This window comes from Sciurus vulgaris (genome assembly GCF_902686455.1).
Source record: "Sciurus vulgaris genome assembly, chromosome: 2".
NCBI lineage: Eukaryota > Metazoa > Chordata > Mammalia > Rodentia > Sciuridae > Sciurus > Sciurus vulgaris.
Genome location: NC_136462.1, coordinates 7,485,389 through 7,506,080, shown reverse-complemented (window position 1 = coordinate 7,506,080; position 20,692 = coordinate 7,485,389). Strand labels below are relative to the sequence as shown.

Sequence of the window (20,692 nt, the reverse complement as noted above, 5' to 3'; positions counted from 1 at the left end):
GGAAGACAGGAGGCGGCCCCCGCAGGGTGCCCGGCCTACCCTACACATGCACAGTGAGGTCTGCTTGGCTACAAAACCAGGAGGAGCAAACTCAGATGGGAGACACGCCTTTCCCGCCAGTCTAGCCTGCCCAGTCCCACCCACACACTGGCTAGCCTGCGCTGGGTGCGGGCCTCCCTCCCCACCGCTTCTCTAGCCAGGACCAAAGGGGATCCCAGGCAGCCTCAGCGCTGTTACTGAACACACAGAGCACACTGGGCTGCTGGGCCCCCTCCATCCACAGATCAACTCCTTGGGAGGAGGTGCGTGCACCGAGGGGGGTTAATTAGCAGCGAGCAATTCCTACCCCTGCCTGATAAGCGTCTGTAAATATTTGCATGTCCACAGAACTTTATTAGCAAGCGCAAAGGCAGGCAGGGAGAAGGGACCAGCTCTCATTAAGGGGCAATGTGACTAATGACCCATCAAATGAGTAACCATCACGGCACTTACATCCAAATTAAAACTCTGCTATCTGCGGTGCTGACGCCTTGGCAGAGCGAGATCCCTGGATTTCCACCTTGGAGGGGAGTGGGAGGTGGAGTGGCCTTCCTGGTCTGCCATCGGGGAGCTTGTGGCCTCAAAGAGGAGCACCGCCTCTCCCCAGGAAAGCAGGCCTGCGCGGGACCCCTTGCCCAGGAGGAAGCTGTCACGGGCTGGGGCCGGAACCCGACTTCCTGAAGGCTCACGACTGCTGCTCCCAGCCCCGCAAACGCTCAGCAGGACCCCTGCCACCCAGACCCCGAAATGCAGGGCCCTCGGATCCCATGGCCCACTGTGAGGGCTTCTGAAGAGTGGCATGGAAGTGCCGAACCACGGGAAGAGGCCAGGAGGCTCAGGGCCTCCAGTCCACTGAGGACCCAGAGTCACGGGCAGCTCTGTCCAGGGCCTTCACTGCACTGCCCACCCACTCAGAGCCTGGCGTGGACTTGCCGTGGGACCTCTGGCTACCCCAAGTCTGGGCCTGGAGTAGGCAATCAGTCACCTTCACCTTCCAGGGCGCTTCTGCCTGCAGGGCCTCAGCAGCTCGCTGGGCAACCCTGGGACAAGCCCTGAGCACGGTCAGAGGGGGCCAAGCAGAAGGTGGAGAGACGGAGAACTCTGAACTGCCCTTGCTGGATGGCCAGCAGGTATGGCCAGGTCCCCTCCTGGGCTCTGCTCAGGGAGAGCTCCTCTTGTCCCCCTTCCTACTCCAGACAGCTTCCAGCCCCCCAAGCACACCCTCTGCAGCAGCGCCCACTGGGCACCAGGCGTGACACTGCACCTGATGGGCACAGCCAAGGCTGGGGGGCTGGAGCAGAGGGCAGACACTGAGTCGGTGCCCAGTCCCTTCTTGGCAATGCCCAGCAGGTCCAGGGCCCCAGGCTGACTTGGGTAAGGGACAAGGGCTGGACACCCTCAGTGGAGCCACCCAAGTGACTGTGGACTTGGTCTCAGCCCACAGGCCCTGGTGGTGGGAAAGTGGGCTTCTCTTGGGCTGCAGGACTTGCTCCTTCCTTAGTGGCCTCCCAGGCACCCAATACGTGCACTGCACAGGACTCGGCAGGGGAGCCAGATACGACCAGGGTCCAGAACCACAGACAGGAGACAGCACCACAGCCACATCCTCTCCAGCCCCAAACAGGTCACATCAGTGACACTGTCTGGCTCAGAGAACGTGGCAGGCTTGGGGAGAGGCCACGTGGGTGCCCGCAGGCCTGTCTCCAGGCTTTCCCTGTCAGCCTCCCTCCTGCCTAGGCCCCTTATCACCTAGGGCACTCCTCTAGCAGGGGAGGTGTAGCAGGGGAGGATCAGAGGCCATGGTGGCAGGCACTGGCCCATGTGCACACCCTAGGGTTCTCGGTCAGACTGGGGCTGCAGTCAGGAGGCTAGAAGGCACTCAGTCCCCACTTCCTGCCAATCACACTCTTGACCACGGGCCACCTCCCAGGGCCTGCTGCAGGGAGCCAGAGACAACATGGAAAAGATCAAGGGGTGAGACCAGAGCCAAGTGCATACCCTGCCCCCCAGGTCCACCAGCCTCCCGCCTGGCCCTAGTCTCTGGACATGGAGAGGAGGCCACTGTGGGAGTTCCCAGGGTTGGCCGGTGAGGCATCATTAGCGATTTGGGTACCAAATACACACCTGGGCCTCAGCAGCCTAAAAATGTTGCTCTGCCCAGGACAAGCTGGGCAATGTCACCACAGAACTGGCTGTGTCCTCCTGGACCAGGGGGCTGGGCTGCCCAGGACTCTGGAAGACTGTGCTCCCACCAGCCACCCTCGAAGCTCCAAGGGCAACCAGGGCTACCAGAGGCCTGTGCTCCATGGACCTGATCCAGACCAAAGCTGCTGGAATCCAGGCAGCTGGAGTCCCCAAAGGGGGAGCTTGCAGGAGAATTGTGGGTAAGGAGCTGAGCAGAGGGTGGTCTCCACAGAGAAATGGCCTCAGCTGACTCTCTAGGGCACTCTGGGGTGGGACCTGCCCATGCTGGTCCCACTTTGGCCAAGTGAGGGAGGGTCTGGGGACTGTGCCCACATGTCAGTCATCCTGGTCATGAGCTGCTGGCAAGGGGAACCTCACACTTCACATGGACCTTGGTTTCTCACTGCCATAGCTGGGCAGCCCCAAGCCCAGGGCCTGGCGCCCAACCGTGTTACTATGGGTCAGTGGTTCTCAACCAGGGAAGATGCTGCCCCTGGGGGACATGTGGCTGTCACAACTGGGGCGGTAAGTACTGGCATCTAGTGAGTCTAAGCCAGGGAGGCTGCTGGACTTCCTGTGGTGCCCAGGACAGTCCCCACAGCCATCACCTGGCCCACGGGCCTGCGGTGCTGAAGGTAGGGCTGGGGTGGTGGACGACCCTGGGAGCGTCATCGGATAGGCAGGTACTCTGGGGTGGGCACTCTCAGGACTGGAGGAGGAGGTAAAGATGGGGCCACTGGAGGCCTGAGGGCTGGCAGGAACCTGTCAGTGCCCAGAGGCCCACCTCCTGGGGCTCAGAGCTGGGCACGGGGGGAGCTGAGCTGGCCCAGGGAGCCTCCTGCACAGTCCCTCACCCAGGCCCTCAGGGCTGCCAATCAACACAGACCCCCAGCCCGGAAGCCCGAGACCCACCCAAAGACCTGGGCTGCCGCTATCACCCCCTGGGAGCCGGGAGGACCCAAGCCTGGTCTACACCACTCACTCTGCCGCCCTGACCAGCGCTCGCCAGCCCTGCAGAGTAGGCAGTGGCCCCAGCCCTGCCCAGGGGGAAGGTCAGCTGAAGAGGCCCCCAAGGCAGTCACTGTTTGGCCAGTCTGGGGATTAACGCCAGCTCCCAGAGGGAGGGACAAATGTACCCTGGGGCAGGGAGGGGGTCAGCTCCCAGGAGGGGACAGAGGGTGCCAAAGCAGAGGGACACAGCAGAGGAACACAGCAGACACAGCACACAGCCCAGCCCCTGCCCCCAATTCCACTGCAAACTTTCCTCCACCGGTCTCTACCTGGAGCCTCCTGGGGCGGCCGTAGGGGCGGGGCAGCTAGAAGGAAAGAGAACAAAGTCATCCAGAAAACACCAACCAGGAACAACACCTCTGCCCATCCCTTCCTTGGACACCTGTTAGCCCAAAGCCATGGGACCTCTCAGCTGGACCACAGTGGTTCTCCCACACTAAGGGCCAGGGATGGGATCCCCACACCACTCACAAGAGCTCTCTGTTTCCAGGAACTCCAGATTCTCCATTACCTGCTACTTGCTGGGCCCTGGGCCCCTAGGGGCACCCACCCACCACGGCCCACTCCAAAGCTCAAGTACCCGGATATCCTTCCAGGGTAAGCAGCCCCAGTCCTGGGAGACCTTGGGGCAGTATGCTGCCTAGAGTCACCCCAAGATCCCAGCTCGCTCAGCCAGTAGGGGACAAACCCCCATCTGGCCTCCACTCCGTCCTCACGGTGCAAGGGACCTGCTGGATCCCTCCTGAGAGCTACCCACAACACCCCCTTTGTCTGCTTTCTTTGCTGCCCTCTCTGCAGAGCCAGGGCTGGGTCCCCATTTCTCGCCTGACCTCATACCCCAGATGCTATCTCAAACAGTGTGTGGCCCACCGAGGGCCACAGGTCTGTGACAGATGGGGTGGCACCAGGCCAGGTCCCGCTCCGCAGAGTGCCTGTCCCGGTTCCTCGCATAGGCTCATCACCTGCTTCGATGGAGTGGGAAAGGGAGGGGCCGGGGGAACCTGGGAGGAGGTCAGGCCTGCCAAACCCTCATCAGAGGAGCTGGCCAGCGTCCTGGGCCTCTGCTTGCCCGACTCTGGGTTAAGCAGGGGCCACCAGGGTCGCTGGACAGTTCACAACAACCAGGTAAAGCATGATGGTCACCACAACCCTCACTGCCAGCCAGCCCCAGGTCCCAGTGACATCCCAGTTACCCTTTAGCCCCCTGAATGATGCATGCAGCAGGTCCCATTGGTGGCCATTTTGCAGATGAGAAAACTGAGGCACAGAGCTCCAGCCAATTGCTGACCACCACCCGTCTGATGGGTGAGATGCCCTGTCCAACTGCTGCCCTCTGGCTGTGGTGGACATCCCCTAAGCCTCCTCCACTAGGGCAGAAGGCCCACTTTCCAGTCATCATCCTGCCCACTTGCTGGACTGACCATCTGCCAGAGCCTGGGAGAGCGGGTTCCTGGCAGGGACAGGCCAGACTCTAAGGTCTCTGATAAGAAGAATTTAAAGTCCTCCCGAGGCCCCAGAGACCACGCTGGGCGGACAGAGAGATCACGGACAAGCCGGCCAGCCCCAGACACCAATGGACAAAACAGGGCACTCTACGCAGGTTAACAAGGCAGCACATCGCGGAAAATGTCACCAGGCACACTGCCACCGCAGGAATACGAGGAACCCAGGATCAGGAACCGCTGTCCGCAGGGATGCAGGGATACCAGGTGTCAGCAACGGATTCAGAGGGCAGCAGATTATTCCCTGTCCTGTAGCCTATTCAAACTCTGACGAAACAAGCTGGGTCATGGCTCAGCGGAGCACTTGGCTAGCAGGTGTGAGGCGCAGGGTTCGATCCTCAGCACCACATAAAGTAAATAAATAAATTACATAAAGATTCAAAAACACAATAACATTATTTTTAAAAAATAAACTGACAAATCTGGGTGTGGTGGGGCACATCTATAATCCCAACGGCTCTAGAGGCTGAGGCAGGAAGATCTTGAGTTCAAAGCCAATCTCAGAAAAAGCAAGGTGTTAAGCAACTCAGTGAGACCCTGTCTCTAAATAAACACAAAATAGGGCTGGGGATGCAGCTCAGTGGTCGAATGCCCTTGAGTTCAAGCGCCAGTACCAAAAAAAACAAAAACAAACAAACAAAAAAAACCCAAAAGAACTCAAACGGAGGGCAAAGAAAGCATAGTGGCTCATTCTGGGATGGGCCAGGCCCAAGCCACTGGCCAAGGGAGCACAGGCAATTGGGTCCTTGCAAAATCCCGGGCCCACCCTACACAGGGGCACTGCTACTCCAGCTGCTTACAGGGCTAAGGCAGGAAGATCACAAGTCACCTTAACAAGAGCCCGACTCAAAATACAAATGAGCTAGGGATGTAGCTCAGTGTAGAGCGTTTGCCTCGCATGTATGAGGCCCTGGAACTCACCCCCAAGTACCACAGAAAAGGAAGAAGGAAAAATCGTAGGCCCTTGAGACCAGGAAAAGGCAGCCAGGGCAAGCCCCGTGCAGGATGCCCCCCAGGAGCCTCAGAGGCTGCACTGCGTGGCACCGCCACACCTGTGCTGGGAAACTGAGCCACCAGGAGACAAAGGAGCTTCCTGAGGCCACCGCAGGTGAGCACTGGGCTGCAGCAGTTCAGATTCCTCCCGTGCCCAGCACGCGCCCTTCCACCAGCAAGTCAACACCCCACACGGAATGACTGTGTGCCCCCAAATGTATACACTGAAGTCCTAACCGTAGGACACCAGGTGCAGCCTCCTGGAAGGGGATCTTACAGAGGTAACTGAGTTAGTGAGGCCATTCAGGGGGTCCTGATCCAATGGGACTGGTGTCCTCCTGAGAAAGAGAAAGAAGGACAAAGACTCAAAGAGGAAAGGCACGTGGACACCAGGGAGAAACCCTGCCCAGCCTTGACCTTGGATGGCCATCCTCCAGAACTGTAAGGTGATAAGCTCTGGTTGTTTAAGAGCCCCAGTGGGCGGAACCGGTCATGCCAGCCCACACGAGTCACCGCTTCCCGCCAGGAGCTCTCCACCCCGGCCTGGTCGCCCCACCCGGACCTGGTGCCAACCCTCATACACTTTCAGCAGTCCTGCGGCACCTGGCAGCAACAAGGAGAGACGGGCTGGGGACCCTTCCCGGTCCCCAGCCAGTTCTCTGGCCTGCCGTGACAGCACCAAAGGGCCCTGGGCTCTTTTGTAAAACTGGCTTCTTGATGCACATTAAGGCTTCATTTACCAGCCAGCAGGGGGATTAACCGGAGGCCCCGGCGTCAATTATAGCTGCCCCCACCCTGGGCCGGCTGGGCACAGAGAATCCACAGGAGAAATAATAACGTGTGTGGAGCCTCAAGATGAATCATCACAGAGGAAGCAGCTGTGTTGATGGAATTTTAAAGCCGCCATGAGAAGAAAATACGAACTGCGATACAGTAATTCAGCCTGCACATTTTTAATTAAAGCTATTTTGGAGTTAAGTAGAGGCCATGGGGGAGGGGTGGGGCAGTGGGGAGGCATCGGGAGCTCTGCCCCAAGGCCACATCACCTGACCGCGGTTCAAACACTATTCCTGCTCCTCCTCCCACCAGCGGGCAGGCTCCCTCTCTGCTCAGCGATGGGGTTTCTGCACAATCTGATTTCACTGACGAGAGCTGAACGCCAGAGTCATCCCATCTCACATGCCAGAGCCCACGGGACTGAGGACGGTGCCCTCTCACGGCCACGACCTCTTTGTTCAAGATTCCCAGGCATGGTCATCTGGCCATCTCGTGATCCCCTCCACCGCCGGTACCTCAGGGACCTTGGGCAGCCCTCCCTGGGCTAAGACCTTCCTTGTTCTGAGTAAGAACCAGCTTCCGCCACGGGCCAGGACTGGGTGAGAGGCAGCCACGGGCTCCCCAGGGTGCTCGGTCCTGTCTGGCCCAGATGAGTGTTGGAGACAGATGTGACCACAGAGACCCTGCAAGTCCATCCTGGGGCACCCAGCAGGGCCGGGGGTCAGGATGCATAGGGAGGGTTGCAATACTGTCCACAGAGGCAGACGGGAAGGCCCGGGGACCAGCTGAGCTCAGAATAAGGACACGGCCACCAGAGGAGGTCAGGGAGGGCTGCAGGTGGGAGGCCGCCTGAGGCAGGGGCCCAGGAGAGCAAGGAGACCCAGGAGGCCAGAAGGAAGGCCCACCAGCCCAGCTCTCACAAAACGAGGCCACCGCTCTCCCAGTGGGCAGGGCCCTGCCCCAGGCTCTCCCCAGCCTGCTACCCTCCAGCCGCCCCTCCCTCCCGCGAGCCCTGCTGGCTGGGACAGGGTGAGCCTGAACTGTGTGCGCATGAGGGCAGGTCACTGTCTGGTCACCTCCCCAGAGCCATCACACTGTCAATTACAGATGGGCAAATGGAGGCCTGGGGACGGGAAGTGGCTTGAGGATCCTCATGCGCTAGTGCTACTGGAGTCACCCAGGAATCCAAAGGCAGTCAAGGGTGCTATCAGTGGTCACCCAGAACCCCCGAGCAGGTCAGGGACCCTTCCCTCTCTCTGCCACTCCGTGTCTCTCCCTCCTGCATGGCTCAGAGCGGCAGGCCCTCCCCCACACCAGCGGCACCCCCACACCTCACGGCCAAGCTCAGGCAGCTACAGGTGGCCACCCTAGAGCCTCGCCCATGACCCTGGATGCTCTGCCCTGCCAACACCACAGCTCCCAGGGCCTCTGCTATGGTGAAGTCAAAGTCACCCCTCACAGCAGCACAGGAACACAGGCAGGAAGGCAAGTCGGGCTTGAGGCCTCAGCACCACGTAGCTGACCCCTTCTCTGGACACTGGGTGTGACCCACTTACTGGGAAGCCCTGGGTGAGACCCCTGCCCAGCAGAATCCTGAGGAAGAAACTGGGTAAGGACTTGGCTGTCCCCCCGCAACACAAGCTCCTGTAGCCTCCAGAGCGGCTGGGCGTCAGCTGCACCTGGGTACAGGGTGAGGTTACAACACAGAAACCAAACCTTTCTGCACCAGATAATCTCAGGTCCCGGAGCCCAGCAATGTGGGGACGGCGTGGAGCACACTTCCTGCGAAGGACAGTGCACACGGCGTCCCGAATGTGGAGCTTGAGGCTAAGCTGCTTCCCCACAGGAACCAAGAACAGCAAATCCAGGCAGACTCGTAGGGTCACCCAAGGGCCCCAGCTCAGGCCACCAAACACGCTGTGGTCCCCGCACTGCAGAGCAGTGGCTCATGCCCCAGAAGCCAGCACCCTGCTGCCTGGAGAGTGACTTCCTCACCAGTCACCAGGTGGGGACCCTCTCAAAGGCCAAGGTTCCTCAGGCCCCCTTCTACCCACACCCCTGGCATCACTGTTGCCTGCATCCCCTGCAGCCCACCCCACACACCCTCCTCAGCCTCAGGTCAGGCCCCCGGCAAGGTTGGGTCTAGGAGCCCCAGCCCCACACCAGGTGAGAACAGGACTCCACCACTGCCGCCGCCCCAAGGGGCCAGCACGTCCTGTTGGCCAAAGCCTTCTGCCCTACAGCACCTTCAACGACCTAACACGAGACCCAGTCTTGCAATTTAGCACCCGCTGTGACCACGGGCCTGTGTGTGGTGACTGTGGGGCTGAGAATGAGGAAGAGAAGCACCACCCATGCAGGGACCATCCACGAGCCCCGGAGGGAGGGCCACTGGTGACGGTGGGGAGTCACGCTCCCTGTCCAGGGCTGTGGGCCTCCCTACAGCCACCAGCAGACATGAAGGATGTCGTGGGCTCCTGGAGCCAGACTGCCCAGTGGGTCACCTGGCAATGGCACCAGGAATCTGAGCTGTCCTCAGGGTCAGTTCCCAAAGAAGCACTGGGCATCGGGGCTGGCCACTCACGGGCCAGCAGGTGTGGCAGGGCCAGAAGGCTGAGGTTAAGCCCGGGGTAGTACAAGCAGGAAGGAGGCTGGAGGGCCAGGAGACAGGGCCCAGGCACCCGGGGTAGACCACAGCTTCCCATCACCAGCCCGCTGCAGGGAGGACGCCGTGCCCTCCAAGTTCACAAGAGGATCTGCAAGGTCGCCAGACGCCACACCTCCTCCCTGCAGCCTGCCCTGACCAAGATTCCAGCCCATGTCCCCACCCCACCTGCTCTGCCTCGCTGTCTATGGGTTTGGAGCCAGACCCTGGGGGAGAAGGGTGGACCCCAACCCAGAGAGGAGCGGGCGTGGCGAGGCAGGAGGAAGGCTCCCTTAGGTCTGCCTGCGCCTCCATTTCCATGTGCCTGTCTGACCGAGGGGCAGAGTGGCCCGAGCTTCAGCCATTGTGTGTCCCCCATCTGTGGCTGCAGTCCAGTGCCTGTGGAACCCCCAGACCACAGGGAGGTGGGAGGGGCAACCCTGGAAGTGGTCCTGGGTTACAGCCAGGTGCCCGAGGGGCCTTTCTAGGAGGCGACTCGGGCAGCAGTGGGGAAGGTTGTGGGCAGCTTAAGGAGCCCAAGAAACGTGGGATAGGGTGGGCCCCGTGGTGGCCACCCCCCGCAGGCCGCCTACCTGTGGCAGGAGCTTATCACCCTCCAGCAGGTTCACCTTGGTCTCCAGCTGCCTGATGTAGGCGGACGAAGCATCTGTGAGGACAGAGAGGAAGCAGACAGCACGTCACCCACCAGCAGACTCGTCCCCTGGGCCTCCGCCTGGCTTCCCTGACCTGTACCCTGGTACCAGTTCAGGGTGTGCTTGGCCCCTGTGATGGAGTTCCCTTGCCCTCCTGTCCTGGGGCAACTCAGGGAAGCACCACCTCTCCTACACAGCTCCTACCACTAGGGCGGCCAGGAGCTGGACGGCCCACGAGACCCTTGGGGGCTGCTCCCCAGTCATGCACCCAGTTTCCACACAAAGCCAGGAGAGGCTGAGCAGCCATCCTGTGCAGACCGCAGACCCAGCCTCCCCGGCTGACCCGCTGGCGGTCACATCAGAAAAGCAGGGACTGTTTCAACCACCACTCTGCCACCCTCACCCTGGGCCACCCCAAAGCCAGTCCCCTTTCCCCACCAGAATGGGAGGTGGCTCAGTCAGCCTAGGTGGCATAGGCAGGATGAGGGAGCCTGCCTTGGTGGGGAGGGTGAGGGACAAGCAGGGCCAGGTAGTCAGGGGGACAGCTGACCTGTCCTAGCCCCAGCAGGATGCAGGGCCTTTCCCGGTTCGCACCACCAACCCCTGACCTCAAAGGCACCAGACAGACCACAGGCAGCTGTCGAATCCTGCCTCAGGGGACTTGGGGTTGGAAAACAGACCCCGTGGGCTCCTGCACTCCTGGGGGGCAGAGGGGGCTTGGAATGCTGTAGGAATGTGAAGTATCCGTCCAGCCCCAGCACAGGCCCACCAGACCCCAGAGCCCTGGGGTCTTCATGTGTAACGTGAGTGCTCTACCCCTGTCCCCAGAGCCCACCAGCTCTAAAAAGGTCTGGTGTGGAGCGCACTGGTCACTGGTGAGGGTGGACGTCCGGAGGACTGCTCCCCAGGAAGGCCTGGGCACCTTCTGTGCTGCAGTGTGGCCAGGCCCCACAGGGTGCTGCCCACTCAGCCCAGGTCCACAGGGCCCAGCAGAGGAACGGGGTCAGGCACCCGAGGCCCAGCCCTGCCCACTTGTGACTAGGCCTGACAAATGAGGCCAGCCTTCCTCCTCCGCGTCCAACAGTCGCCACTCAGGAATGCACAGCCTTCGAGTGAGGAGGGGGCCCCACCCACCGTCCTAGGGGATGACAACAGTTCCCAGCACAGGGTGGCTCGGTGAGGAGCCCGGGTGGGCTCCAGCCTCTCCCACCCACACACAGCCCCAGGACACAGCCTCTCCACTCAGCCTTGCCTGTGTGGCCTCACAAGGACCCTGGCCAGCCTGGTGGCCACCACTGTAAAAAAGCCCAGCTCACCTACTGGTCAGTCAATGCTGGAGAGCAGTCCCACGCTCCCCCACGCACAGGCAGGATGGCAAAAGGCTGGGGCCCAGGGGGAGGGGGAGGGAGGTGGGCGCAGCCAGGGCTCCCAGGCCTTCCTCCCCACGCCCTATCAATCAGAGGCTCCTGGAACGCCAGCTGGGCACAGGGGACCAGGTAACTCCAAAGGCCACACTGAATTAAAACAAGACCCCAATGACCTCCTGTGCTCCCCTCTGGGGAGGGGAGTAGAGAGAGTCACAGGGCCGAACACCCACCGTCCACATTTCCAGATGAAGAGGCCACCAGGAACAAGGTACCCCCACTCACAAGGGGTGCGCTGTCGGGCCCCTCCCAGCACCAGGCCTACCCCACAGGTCAGAGCTGACGGTCCCAGCTTGGAGAGGAGCTGGGGTCCCTGGAGGAGCTGCCAGTCCTGGGCAACCACCGTCATGCCCTCTGCTGAAGCAAGCTGTGGGCATGGCCACAGACCCCCACTTGCAGCGCAGCCCCACTGCAGGAAGGTGACCGGCTACAGGTCAGGGCTCCCAGGCACAGCACTGAACCAGAGGAGGGATCCGGCCACTTGCATGTGACCACTGGCCCCAGAGGGCCACTAACTGGAGCACTGCTCTTTGCAACCACACAGAAGGTGGGCATGCTCCGCCCATCCCCTCTGTGGACCTCTGTGGGGCCAGTGAGGCGCTCCCTGGATTTCCCCTATTGGTCAGACCAGGGCTGGAGTCATGGGCTGGGACTGAATCCCATCCAGCCTCAGCACCTCCACCGGGTGGCTCTGCCCCATCTGAACCAACAGGAATCTGAGAACAACCCTCTCGGACAGCAGTAAGGAGGACAGGGCAGGGGCAGATCAGCCCCGAAAGAAGGGACACAGGATGCTCACAAGTCTCCCAGCAGTGCCCTCCCACCCACCCATGGCCAGCACCAAGCCTTGGCACCCACAGGCATGACCCAGCAGGTTGCCTGTCATCATGACCAGGCCCATGGGAGCATGGACCAGAGAGCTCCAGAGAGCCCCAGCAGCCGCACGGAAAAGACAAGCCAGACCACAGAGGCTTGCTGGGTTTTTCCTTTTTAATTTCAAAAGAACATAAGAGTCTTAAAAATACTTCTGACCATCCAGTAATTCCAGTGGAATCTATCACAGAATTAATTCAAATTATCAAGACTGCTGACAAATTGATAGTGCCCCAAACTGGAAATAACAATTAGTCCAATAATAGCTGAGAGCTCCCCCGCCATCATGCACTGATATTTAGGAGGAGCTTCTCCCCAAATAATATGGGGAACACTTAAAATATCAGTGGAGAAAATGGGACTCAAAATTATCTGCATAATGGCTGCTGCATTTTAAAATATCTATGCACTGGGGTCCAGGCATGGTGGTCATGCCTGCCATCCAGCAATTCAGGAGGCTGAGGCAGGAAGATCACAAGTTCAAGCCAGCCTGGGCAACAAAGAAGGCCCTGGTTCAAAATAAAAGGACTCGGGGCAGGAGGGTGGGCAGTTCAGGGGTAAAGCGCTCTTGGGTTCGGCCCCTAGCACTGCAAGGAAGAAAAACGAAAACAATCCAAGCACTGAAACAAATTTAGGAAGGACGTGCGTAGATTACTACTGGGCGTGATGCTGAGATGAGAACAAGTGCTTTTAAAATTATTTTTAAAAATAATTTCTTGGGGCTGGCAGAGTACTGGCCTAGCACATGTGAGGCACTGGGTTCAATCCTCAGCACCACATAAAAATAAAGGAATAAATAAAATAAAGGTATTGTGTCCATCTACAACTAAAATAATAATAATAATAATTTATTGGGGGCTGGGGATTTGGCTCAGTTGGTAGAGTGCTTGCCTTGCAAGCACTAAGGCCCTGGGTTCAATCCCCAGCACTGCAAATATAATAATAATAATGATAATAATAATAATTTCTTGGGGCTGGGGTGGTGGCTCAGTGGTGGAGCGCTTGCCTAGCATGTGTGAGGCACTGGGTTCAATTCTCAGCACCGCATTCAAATAAATGAATAAGATAAAGGTCCATCAACATCTAAAAAGAATTTTTTTTTTATTTCTTGTCAATTTTTAAATAATCTACAGCAGGAAGAAATCTTTCTTTTATAAACTAGGAGAATGGGGTGAACTGTGCACCTCCCATTTTACAGCCCCCCACCCCCACCGGGTCACAGAAGTTTCTCGTCCTCCATGCCTGACCCTGGCCCCCAGCTCCTGGGGGAGAACCAGGCTCTCCACACCGCCAGGTGCTAGGCAGCCAGGAAAGTGGTCCCCCTTGGGTCAGGAGCAGAGAAGAACATGAGCAAGGCGACCCTCCAGAGTGGGGGCTGGAGGACAGGAAACCGGCAGCCTGGCTCCCCAGGAAGACCATCCTTCCCAGCAGCCTCAACAACTGTGGCCTCACCGGGCGCCTCCCAGCTCCTTGGAGATGGCGTGTTAATTAAATTAATGCCAAGCCTGCAGTCACGAGGACTGGAGCCACAGAAAGGAAAGCGGCATTTTCCAGCATGGCCACTTGTAGGCAAAATGAGGGAGGTGACCACAGGAGGGACCCTGGGCTGAGCTGGTCAAGGTGTCCCCTTGGACACACCCTGGACCCCACCTGGGGTCAATGGGTCCAATCCTGGGAGGTTCCAGATCCAGCTTGCTTTACCCAACCTCAGGGGTCCCTCATCCCCAGGGAGCATGGACAAGCCTCAGAGCCTGCAGGGCCTGCCACGGCACTGTTCTGGCTCCACCCAAGGAGCCTTGTGCAGGGTCCCACTGGTGACCATGAGGCCACCCTGCCTGCCCAGAAACTGCAGGCAGGGCCAGCTCACATAGGCCCTCCCAGCGTGGCTTCCCAGCTGGCGCCATGATGCCATCCCCAGCCTCCTCGCCGGGCTTGGCCGTGTCCAAACTACAGGAATCGAGGCCAGGAGCACATCTGATCACCCCCGTAAGCCCCCTCCCCTAGATCAGCACCTGCAATTAGCGGGTTTGTAGGAAAAAGCTGAAGCTCTAGCAGGATCACGTCCCTGCCTTGGAGGACCTGTCCCCAGGTGGCTACAAGGCCCTGGAGAGCGCTGGCAGGGTGCAGGCCCCGGGGCCTGACTCAGGGCACTTCACGCTGTGCTCACGGTGACCCCCCGAGGGCCGGGCGCCTCCGAAGCAGGCCACGAAATAAGGAAATGAGTTCAGATGGGTCATTTGGGAGGTGACCACAGGAAGCCCAGGTAGGGGAGCAGAGATTCAAGGCAGGGAAGGGAGGAAGCCAACGGGAGGGGCACCAACCTGCTGGGGTGCTGGGAGTCTCAGCATCAGCCTGTCTGCCCAGGGGCTCACTGGCACTGCCCACCTGGACTGTGGACAGGAAAGCTCCCAGGCAGAGCTTCAGGGGAGGTGGTGGTGAGCTGGCATGGGTAAGCGCCAGGGAGCCGGGGAGGGAGCCGGGGAGGGAGTCGGGGAGGGCCAGCAGTACCTGCAGGCTCAGGGCAAAGTGTGATTACCCTCCTCCAGGAGGAAGAGGAGACAGACTCACCGGGCCCTCCCCCAGGTCCCCACAACCTCCCTCCCATCCCCACCTCTCTGAGCAACGTCCTCATGGCTTCACTGCCCTTGCCACTTTCTGCGAGGTCTGGGGACACCTGGCTTTGTGGAAGATCATTAGCAGGAGGCCCAGCCACACCACGACCCGGGCCTCCTCCATGGGGGCTCTGCACGAGATGGCTGACATTCCCACCAGGCAGCTCGGTTGATTAAACCCTTTCCTCTTTCCACTTCATTAAGAGGGGTCAGCGGCAGCCTCAGGCTGGTGGCTCTGTGGGGCAGAAGGGCCTCACTAAGGAATATGCCAATTCACCCTTGTCATTCACAGGTCCCTCCCTCCCTGGCCTAGAGGGCTAGGACCAAGGTAGCTCCTGAGAGTTCTCCGCCCCTGAGCTGGTGGGCCTCTGCTTTCCTCCCACCCAGGACCTGCCTGGGTGGGTGCCTGGCTGACAGCAGGTGTGCAGGAGGAAGCAGGCCTGCCCTGGGGAAACCCCTCCACACACAAAGCAGGTCGGGAAACCCAGCAGGGCAGCCCCAGGGATGCCCCCACTCTGCCACCAGGAGCCTCCTCAGTCCCTACCTGGACCTCCGCCTGCTTCCTTCCCCAAGGTGATGGCACTGTCCCCACAATGCACTAAGCCACTGTTCTCACAGGCAACCTCGGACCTCACCCAGGACAGAAGGTCACATCACCCCCACACAAGGTCACACAGGCAGGGCAGGCCCACCAGACTTACATCCAGGGCTCACGGGTCACCAACTGCAGGGCGCTCCCAGCACCAGGGACTGGAGCAAGACAGTTACTTCAGCAAGAGCCACAGAGACCACCCATGCTTACCAGAACAGCATTTCTCCATGTGAGGTGGGGGCGGACCCCGGGCGACAGGCAAGGAAACAGGCTCAGGGAGGTAAAGGGGAGCCACGGGCCCAGGGAGGTTGAACCGGCTCTCCCTGCAGGTTCTAGGTGCAGCTGAGCGTCCCCACACCTAGGCTTCACCCGGCAGCAGAGCCCAAGCCGGGCACGCTTCCCGCAGCAGGCTGTCCTGCTCAGAAGCTGGTGCTTGGAGGCTCCATCCCTGCCCCCGCCTGCACGGCAGGTTTGGCCGGTCTCAGAGCCGCTCCTTCCAGCCACCCTGCACCTCTGGAACAGGAGCCATTCCAGTCCCCCAGCAAGGCCCTGTGGCGGACTGTGGGAGCCTTCTCAGAGGACCACCTACTCCCTGGACCAGGGCATTCATAAAGGTCACCAAAGGATTGAATTCTCACAAAGCAGAGTTCTCAAATCTGGGACCCAAAAGGAAAGTTACCAAATTTCATGATTCAGGCCACCAGGAGTGGTGAGCTCCCCGTTATGAGGAGAGAACAAGCAGACACTGAATGGCCTCTGCTCAAGTTCCCTCTGCTGGGCAGAAGCCTCTGAGATGCTGAAGGTTCCCGACCTGGCTAGGAGGAAGCTGCGTCTCTACCTCATGCCAGATGGCTGGCACCGTCTCCCTCAGATCCTCACAGGGCCAAGCCCTGTGGGTGGCAGCACCTGGTCTTCCGGAGGAGATAAGGGAAGCTCAGAGCAGACGTGACCTGCCCAAGGCCCACATGGTCCCCAAGGTACATGGGGACTTGGGGGCTCTCCTGCAGGGCCCATCCCATTCTGGAAGGGCCCCCAACCTGATGAGGAGACACAGGGAAAGTCAAGGTGACTGCAGGCACAGCGACCAGGTACAGCCCAGGCCAAGGAAACCAGGGATCCTTCCCAAAGGAGGCGGGCCCTGAGCGGATCACTGAAGAGTGAGCAAGACCAACAGGCAGACGAGGGACAGGAGAGACAGAGGGCGGACAACTTCTACCAATTCTCCCCATGAAGAAACCAAAGCTCAGAGGGGCAGTAACTGCCCAGGCACAAAGCTCATGGAAGCAAGAGGAAATCTGAAGTGTGTGTGTCCCCAAGCCTGGGGCTCTTCTAGGCCACCCACTGAGGCAGAGGGAAGGGGCTTTGGAGATCACCCCACTCCCCTCCCCTCCTTTCCTATCCTTCCTCTCCCAAAGCTGAAACTCTCCTCAAGGCACATGGGGACTCTGGGGCTCTCCTGCAGGGCCCAAGCTCCAGGACCCCGACTCTGGACAACACTCACCTTGGCCCATCTCTCCTCCAGGAACCCCTACACCAGGCACCGAGCAAGTCCCAAGCTCAAGGTGTCTGCAGATCTGGAATGAGGAAGGGTTCTGGGGCTGGCCAGCCTCTCTGCCATTCACCTCTCTTCCCAGAGATGTGGGATCACAGATACCTACAGACCCACCTGGTCAACCTAAGTGCAGACACAGAACTGCCCTGCCCAGGGCCCACCTCTCCACCTGCCTCCCACAGCCCCTGAGGAATCAGAGACTGAACTCACAAGGGAATCCCTTCCCAGCCCCTGCAGAGGAGAAAATAGGAATTGTCAAAGAGAAGACGTGACCGACGCCATTAATGAGTCTTTGCAATGGCTACTCAGGCTTTCCTAATGACATGCCTATCCCCTGATGCCATCTGTCCCCTGGGTGCTGAGCCCTGTTCTACTTCAGGCTGGGGACTCCCGCACATCAGCTTGTCTCTCCCTGGCTTTGGGGACCCTGGGGCACCCAGTGTTCAATGCCAGGAAAGGCCATAAGGTTTTGCAGCTGGCACTTCAATCTGCAGTGAGAGGCAGAGGAAGCCACGCTCCCACGGGCTCATCCAGAAAGCAGCCCCCAGCCTCAGTGTTCTCAAACCAACACGCAAACTCCTCTCCCCATCTACTGCATGGGAGCCTGACAAGCCAAACTAAAATCGCATGACTGTCTCAAACTGGAGGAGGGGAGAACCCCTTCCCTGCGCCTTCAGGTTCTGCATCTGACATTAACCTGCACGTGCAGGCGATGGATCAGGTAATAGGCAGAGCAAAGAACAAACAGGTGACAGTAAGTGATGAATGGAGGGGGTGATGGAGCAGGGGTGGCCTTGTCATGGCCAGCAAGGATGGGCGTGACACCATGAACCCTCCCCACCAACCCCAATTTCACTCACAGTGATTTTGAACCCTGATTCTAAAAGCCAACCTCTGAAGGAGGAGCCTGGCTCATCTTAAAGGCCCTCCAGCAGATCCTAACACGCCCCGTGGGAACCCCCATCCACAGAGCCAGGGACTGTTCAGATCGTGCCTCTCGCCTCCTTCCCCAGGGGGCCCACCCTCCTGGCCTGGCCTGCAGGGAGGGGATGGGGCCGAACTGCCCAGCCCTGGGAGGGAGGGGCCTGGCCCCTGCTACCTGAAGGGAAGGCCTGAGGGGGTTGCTAGCTGTCAACCATGTCCCTTCCAGGTGCCAGGTACAGCGTGGAGGGCCAGAATGACCTGACAAACTTGCCTCCCAGAGCCTGCTGACCAGGGGAGAGGGCAGGACAGTGGGGAGGCGCAGGATGGGGCGGACACCAGGGGACCCAGCCATTTACAGCTGTGGTGCAGGAGGCTCAGCCAACAAGCTAGGTGTGGCTGGAGGTGAGCCTGGCGGGTATGCCCCACAGGCAGGAATCTCACCCAGGTGAGTGGCAGTGCTGGGGATCGCAGGCCTCCAGAGTCAGAAAGAGCAGGCTCCGCACACATCTGCGGAACTGCACACTTCCACAGGGGGTGTGTGTGTGTGTGTGTGTGTGTGTGTGTGTGTGTGTGCGCGCACGCATGTAGGAATGTGTATGCACATATGCAAATGTACATGTTTCTACAGCAAGTGAATTCTATCTCAATAGTCTTTTTTTTTTGTTTTTAAATATAAAATTGCAGGGAAAAATAATTTTTTTTCTGTACCAGGAATTGAACTCAGGGGTGCTTAACCACTAAACCACATGCCCAGTCCTTTTTATGTATGTACTTACTTATTTATTTATTTACTTATTTATTTATTAATTTACTTTTGGTGGTGCTGAGGATTAAACCCAGGGCCTTCTGCATGTAGGCAAGCACTCTGACAACTGAGCTATATCCTCAGTTCCCTATTTTTTAAATTTTGAGACAGGGTCTGCTAAGTTGCTTAGGGCCTTGCTAAGTTGCTAAGGCTGGCCTCAAACTTACGGTCCTCCTACCTCACACTCCCAAGCTGCTGGGATTACAGGCATGTGCCACCACACCCAGCAGGAAAGATTTTGCTTTTTTTTTTTTTAATTGTCAATGGGTCATTTTTATTTTATTTATTTATATGTGGTGCTGAGTATCGAACCCAGGGCCTCACACAGGCCAGTACTAAGCCACATCTCCAGCCCCAAGGATTTCTTAATCAAGACACAACAACAATGAAACCATCAAGCATCTGTCCAACCAACTGCATGAGCATCAGAAACGCTGCCTGCGGAAAAAGCCCTGCCTAACAACAGAGAGGAACAAAGTTAGAAGACAGGGGAGGAGCCAGCAGCAAGTCCGCCCAGATGGGACAAAGGGCTGCAAGAACACACAGAGGTTCCTGTGCTCCAAAAGGAGCTGGGGCAAAGGCCACCAGAAAAGGTGAGTCACAAAAGAGGAAGCTAGGTGGCTGAGAAGTAGGTGAGAAGAGGCCCAACTGCAAGTGTCGCCAAGGAAACACCTTGATGGTGAGATGCCACCACAGTCCTCTGTGACAGGTGTGACAGGAACACGTGAGCCCAGGATGCTGACTGCGCAGCAGAGGACACATGCCCTGGCCTGGTCCTGCATCTGACAGGCTTATAGCCTCCAGGAATGGCAGTGTGGTGACACGCCGCCAGCCCTGTTCTCAGCGAAGCAGAAGCTCCTGTACATCCTCCCCAGGAGAAGAGGAAAGCCACGGTCAACCAGCGGAATGCCTACAGAGATAAACACGAACACACTGCAGGCAGACAGCGGGGAATGGGGACCACCGAGTCATACTGTCACATCACAGTGTGCACACGTACAGGAAGCAACAACAACCCACCTAACGCCCCAACTTAAAAAGTGGAGAAAAAGAAACGAACTGGAGACACACATACCCATGGGGCAGGGCGGAAACAAGTGGGGGGCAGGGAACAAGGTCCTAGAGATCTTGTGATATTCACAGGGAGCTTGAACCCTGCAGAGCATCACCACAGTGGACACCGCCAGGCAGAAGCGGGGAGAGTGAGGAGCACCAAAGTCCAGGGGGATCCCTCGGGAGGGGCGGGAAGGGGCCTGCCAAGCCAGGCTTCTTCAAAGGAGCACAAACGCTTCGCGGGCAATGTGATGGGTGCAGGTGAGGAGTCCTCGTCATTCTCTAAGCTTACTGCTTTCATACATTTCCTCATTTAATAAAAGAGGGGACAGGAAATAAGACTGTCTGGGCAGCCCAAGACCTTCCAGAAAAAACACTGGCAACTCCTGATACCCAAACAACCCTTTCCCAGGCCCAGTCCCCATGCTGCCTACAGAGCAGCCCCCAGACAGCGGGTGGAGAGCCCGCGGGAGGGGGTCCAGGGACTGCCCGGGAGGTTGTCCAGCAGCAGGAAGCCACACACAGGCAGACGGAGGCCAGAGCGGGACCCCCGGCCCAGCCTGCTGTGCTGCGAGGGCTTAGGCAAGGCCCACCCTACTCCCAAGCCCCAGAGGAAGTGGGCAGGAGGCCCAGATACTCCGAGGGCATCCCAAGGACGCGACTCGTCTCCTGCAAGGCAGCATCCCTGCAATCAGGCAGCGTGGCGGGGCCCCGCCCAGTGAGAAGCCAGACAGAACTGCGTGGGCGCAAGCCCAGCTTCCCGCCTCACGTAAAGCCAACAGCGGCCTGGGGTTTCCACCTGGAAGGGGCAGCGTGGCATGGAGGAAGGGTGGGGTCAGGAGTCCCCGCTCCAGCAGCACCCACTCCCTGACCTCAGGCCTCAGTTCCCCCAGTGGGAACCCGAGGCCCTCGCCCTGCACAGAGTGCCCAGCCTGGGCTGCTGAATGACAGTCTGCAGAACAATGTCACCCTGGGGTCCACACTCTAATCCCTGGATCTGTGAACAGTCTCTCACAAGGCAAAGGGGACTTTGCAGATGAGATTAAGGGTATGG

General features: G+C 59.0%; 1 protein-coding gene across 2 annotated transcripts in view; it reads right to left on the bottom strand.

The window, feature by feature from the left end:
* The window catches only part of CCDC85C (coiled-coil domain containing 85C), a 69,501-nt gene that overhangs the window by 10,092 nt on the left and 38,717 nt on the right, over positions 1 to 20,692 (bottom strand). Inside the window, exons 2-3 of one of the 2 annotated variants that reach the window (XM_079129510.1) lie at positions 9,744 to 9,817; positions 3,504 to 3,539 (exon numbers count right to left, since the gene is read on the bottom strand). In XM_079129510.1, coding sequence (XP_078985636.1) covers positions 3,504 to 3,539; positions 9,744 to 9,817 — 110 coding nt within the window. The remainder of the gene's footprint in view (positions 1 to 3,503; positions 3,540 to 9,743; positions 9,818 to 20,692) is intronic. The other variant, XM_079129511.1, reaches the window with a different exon arrangement.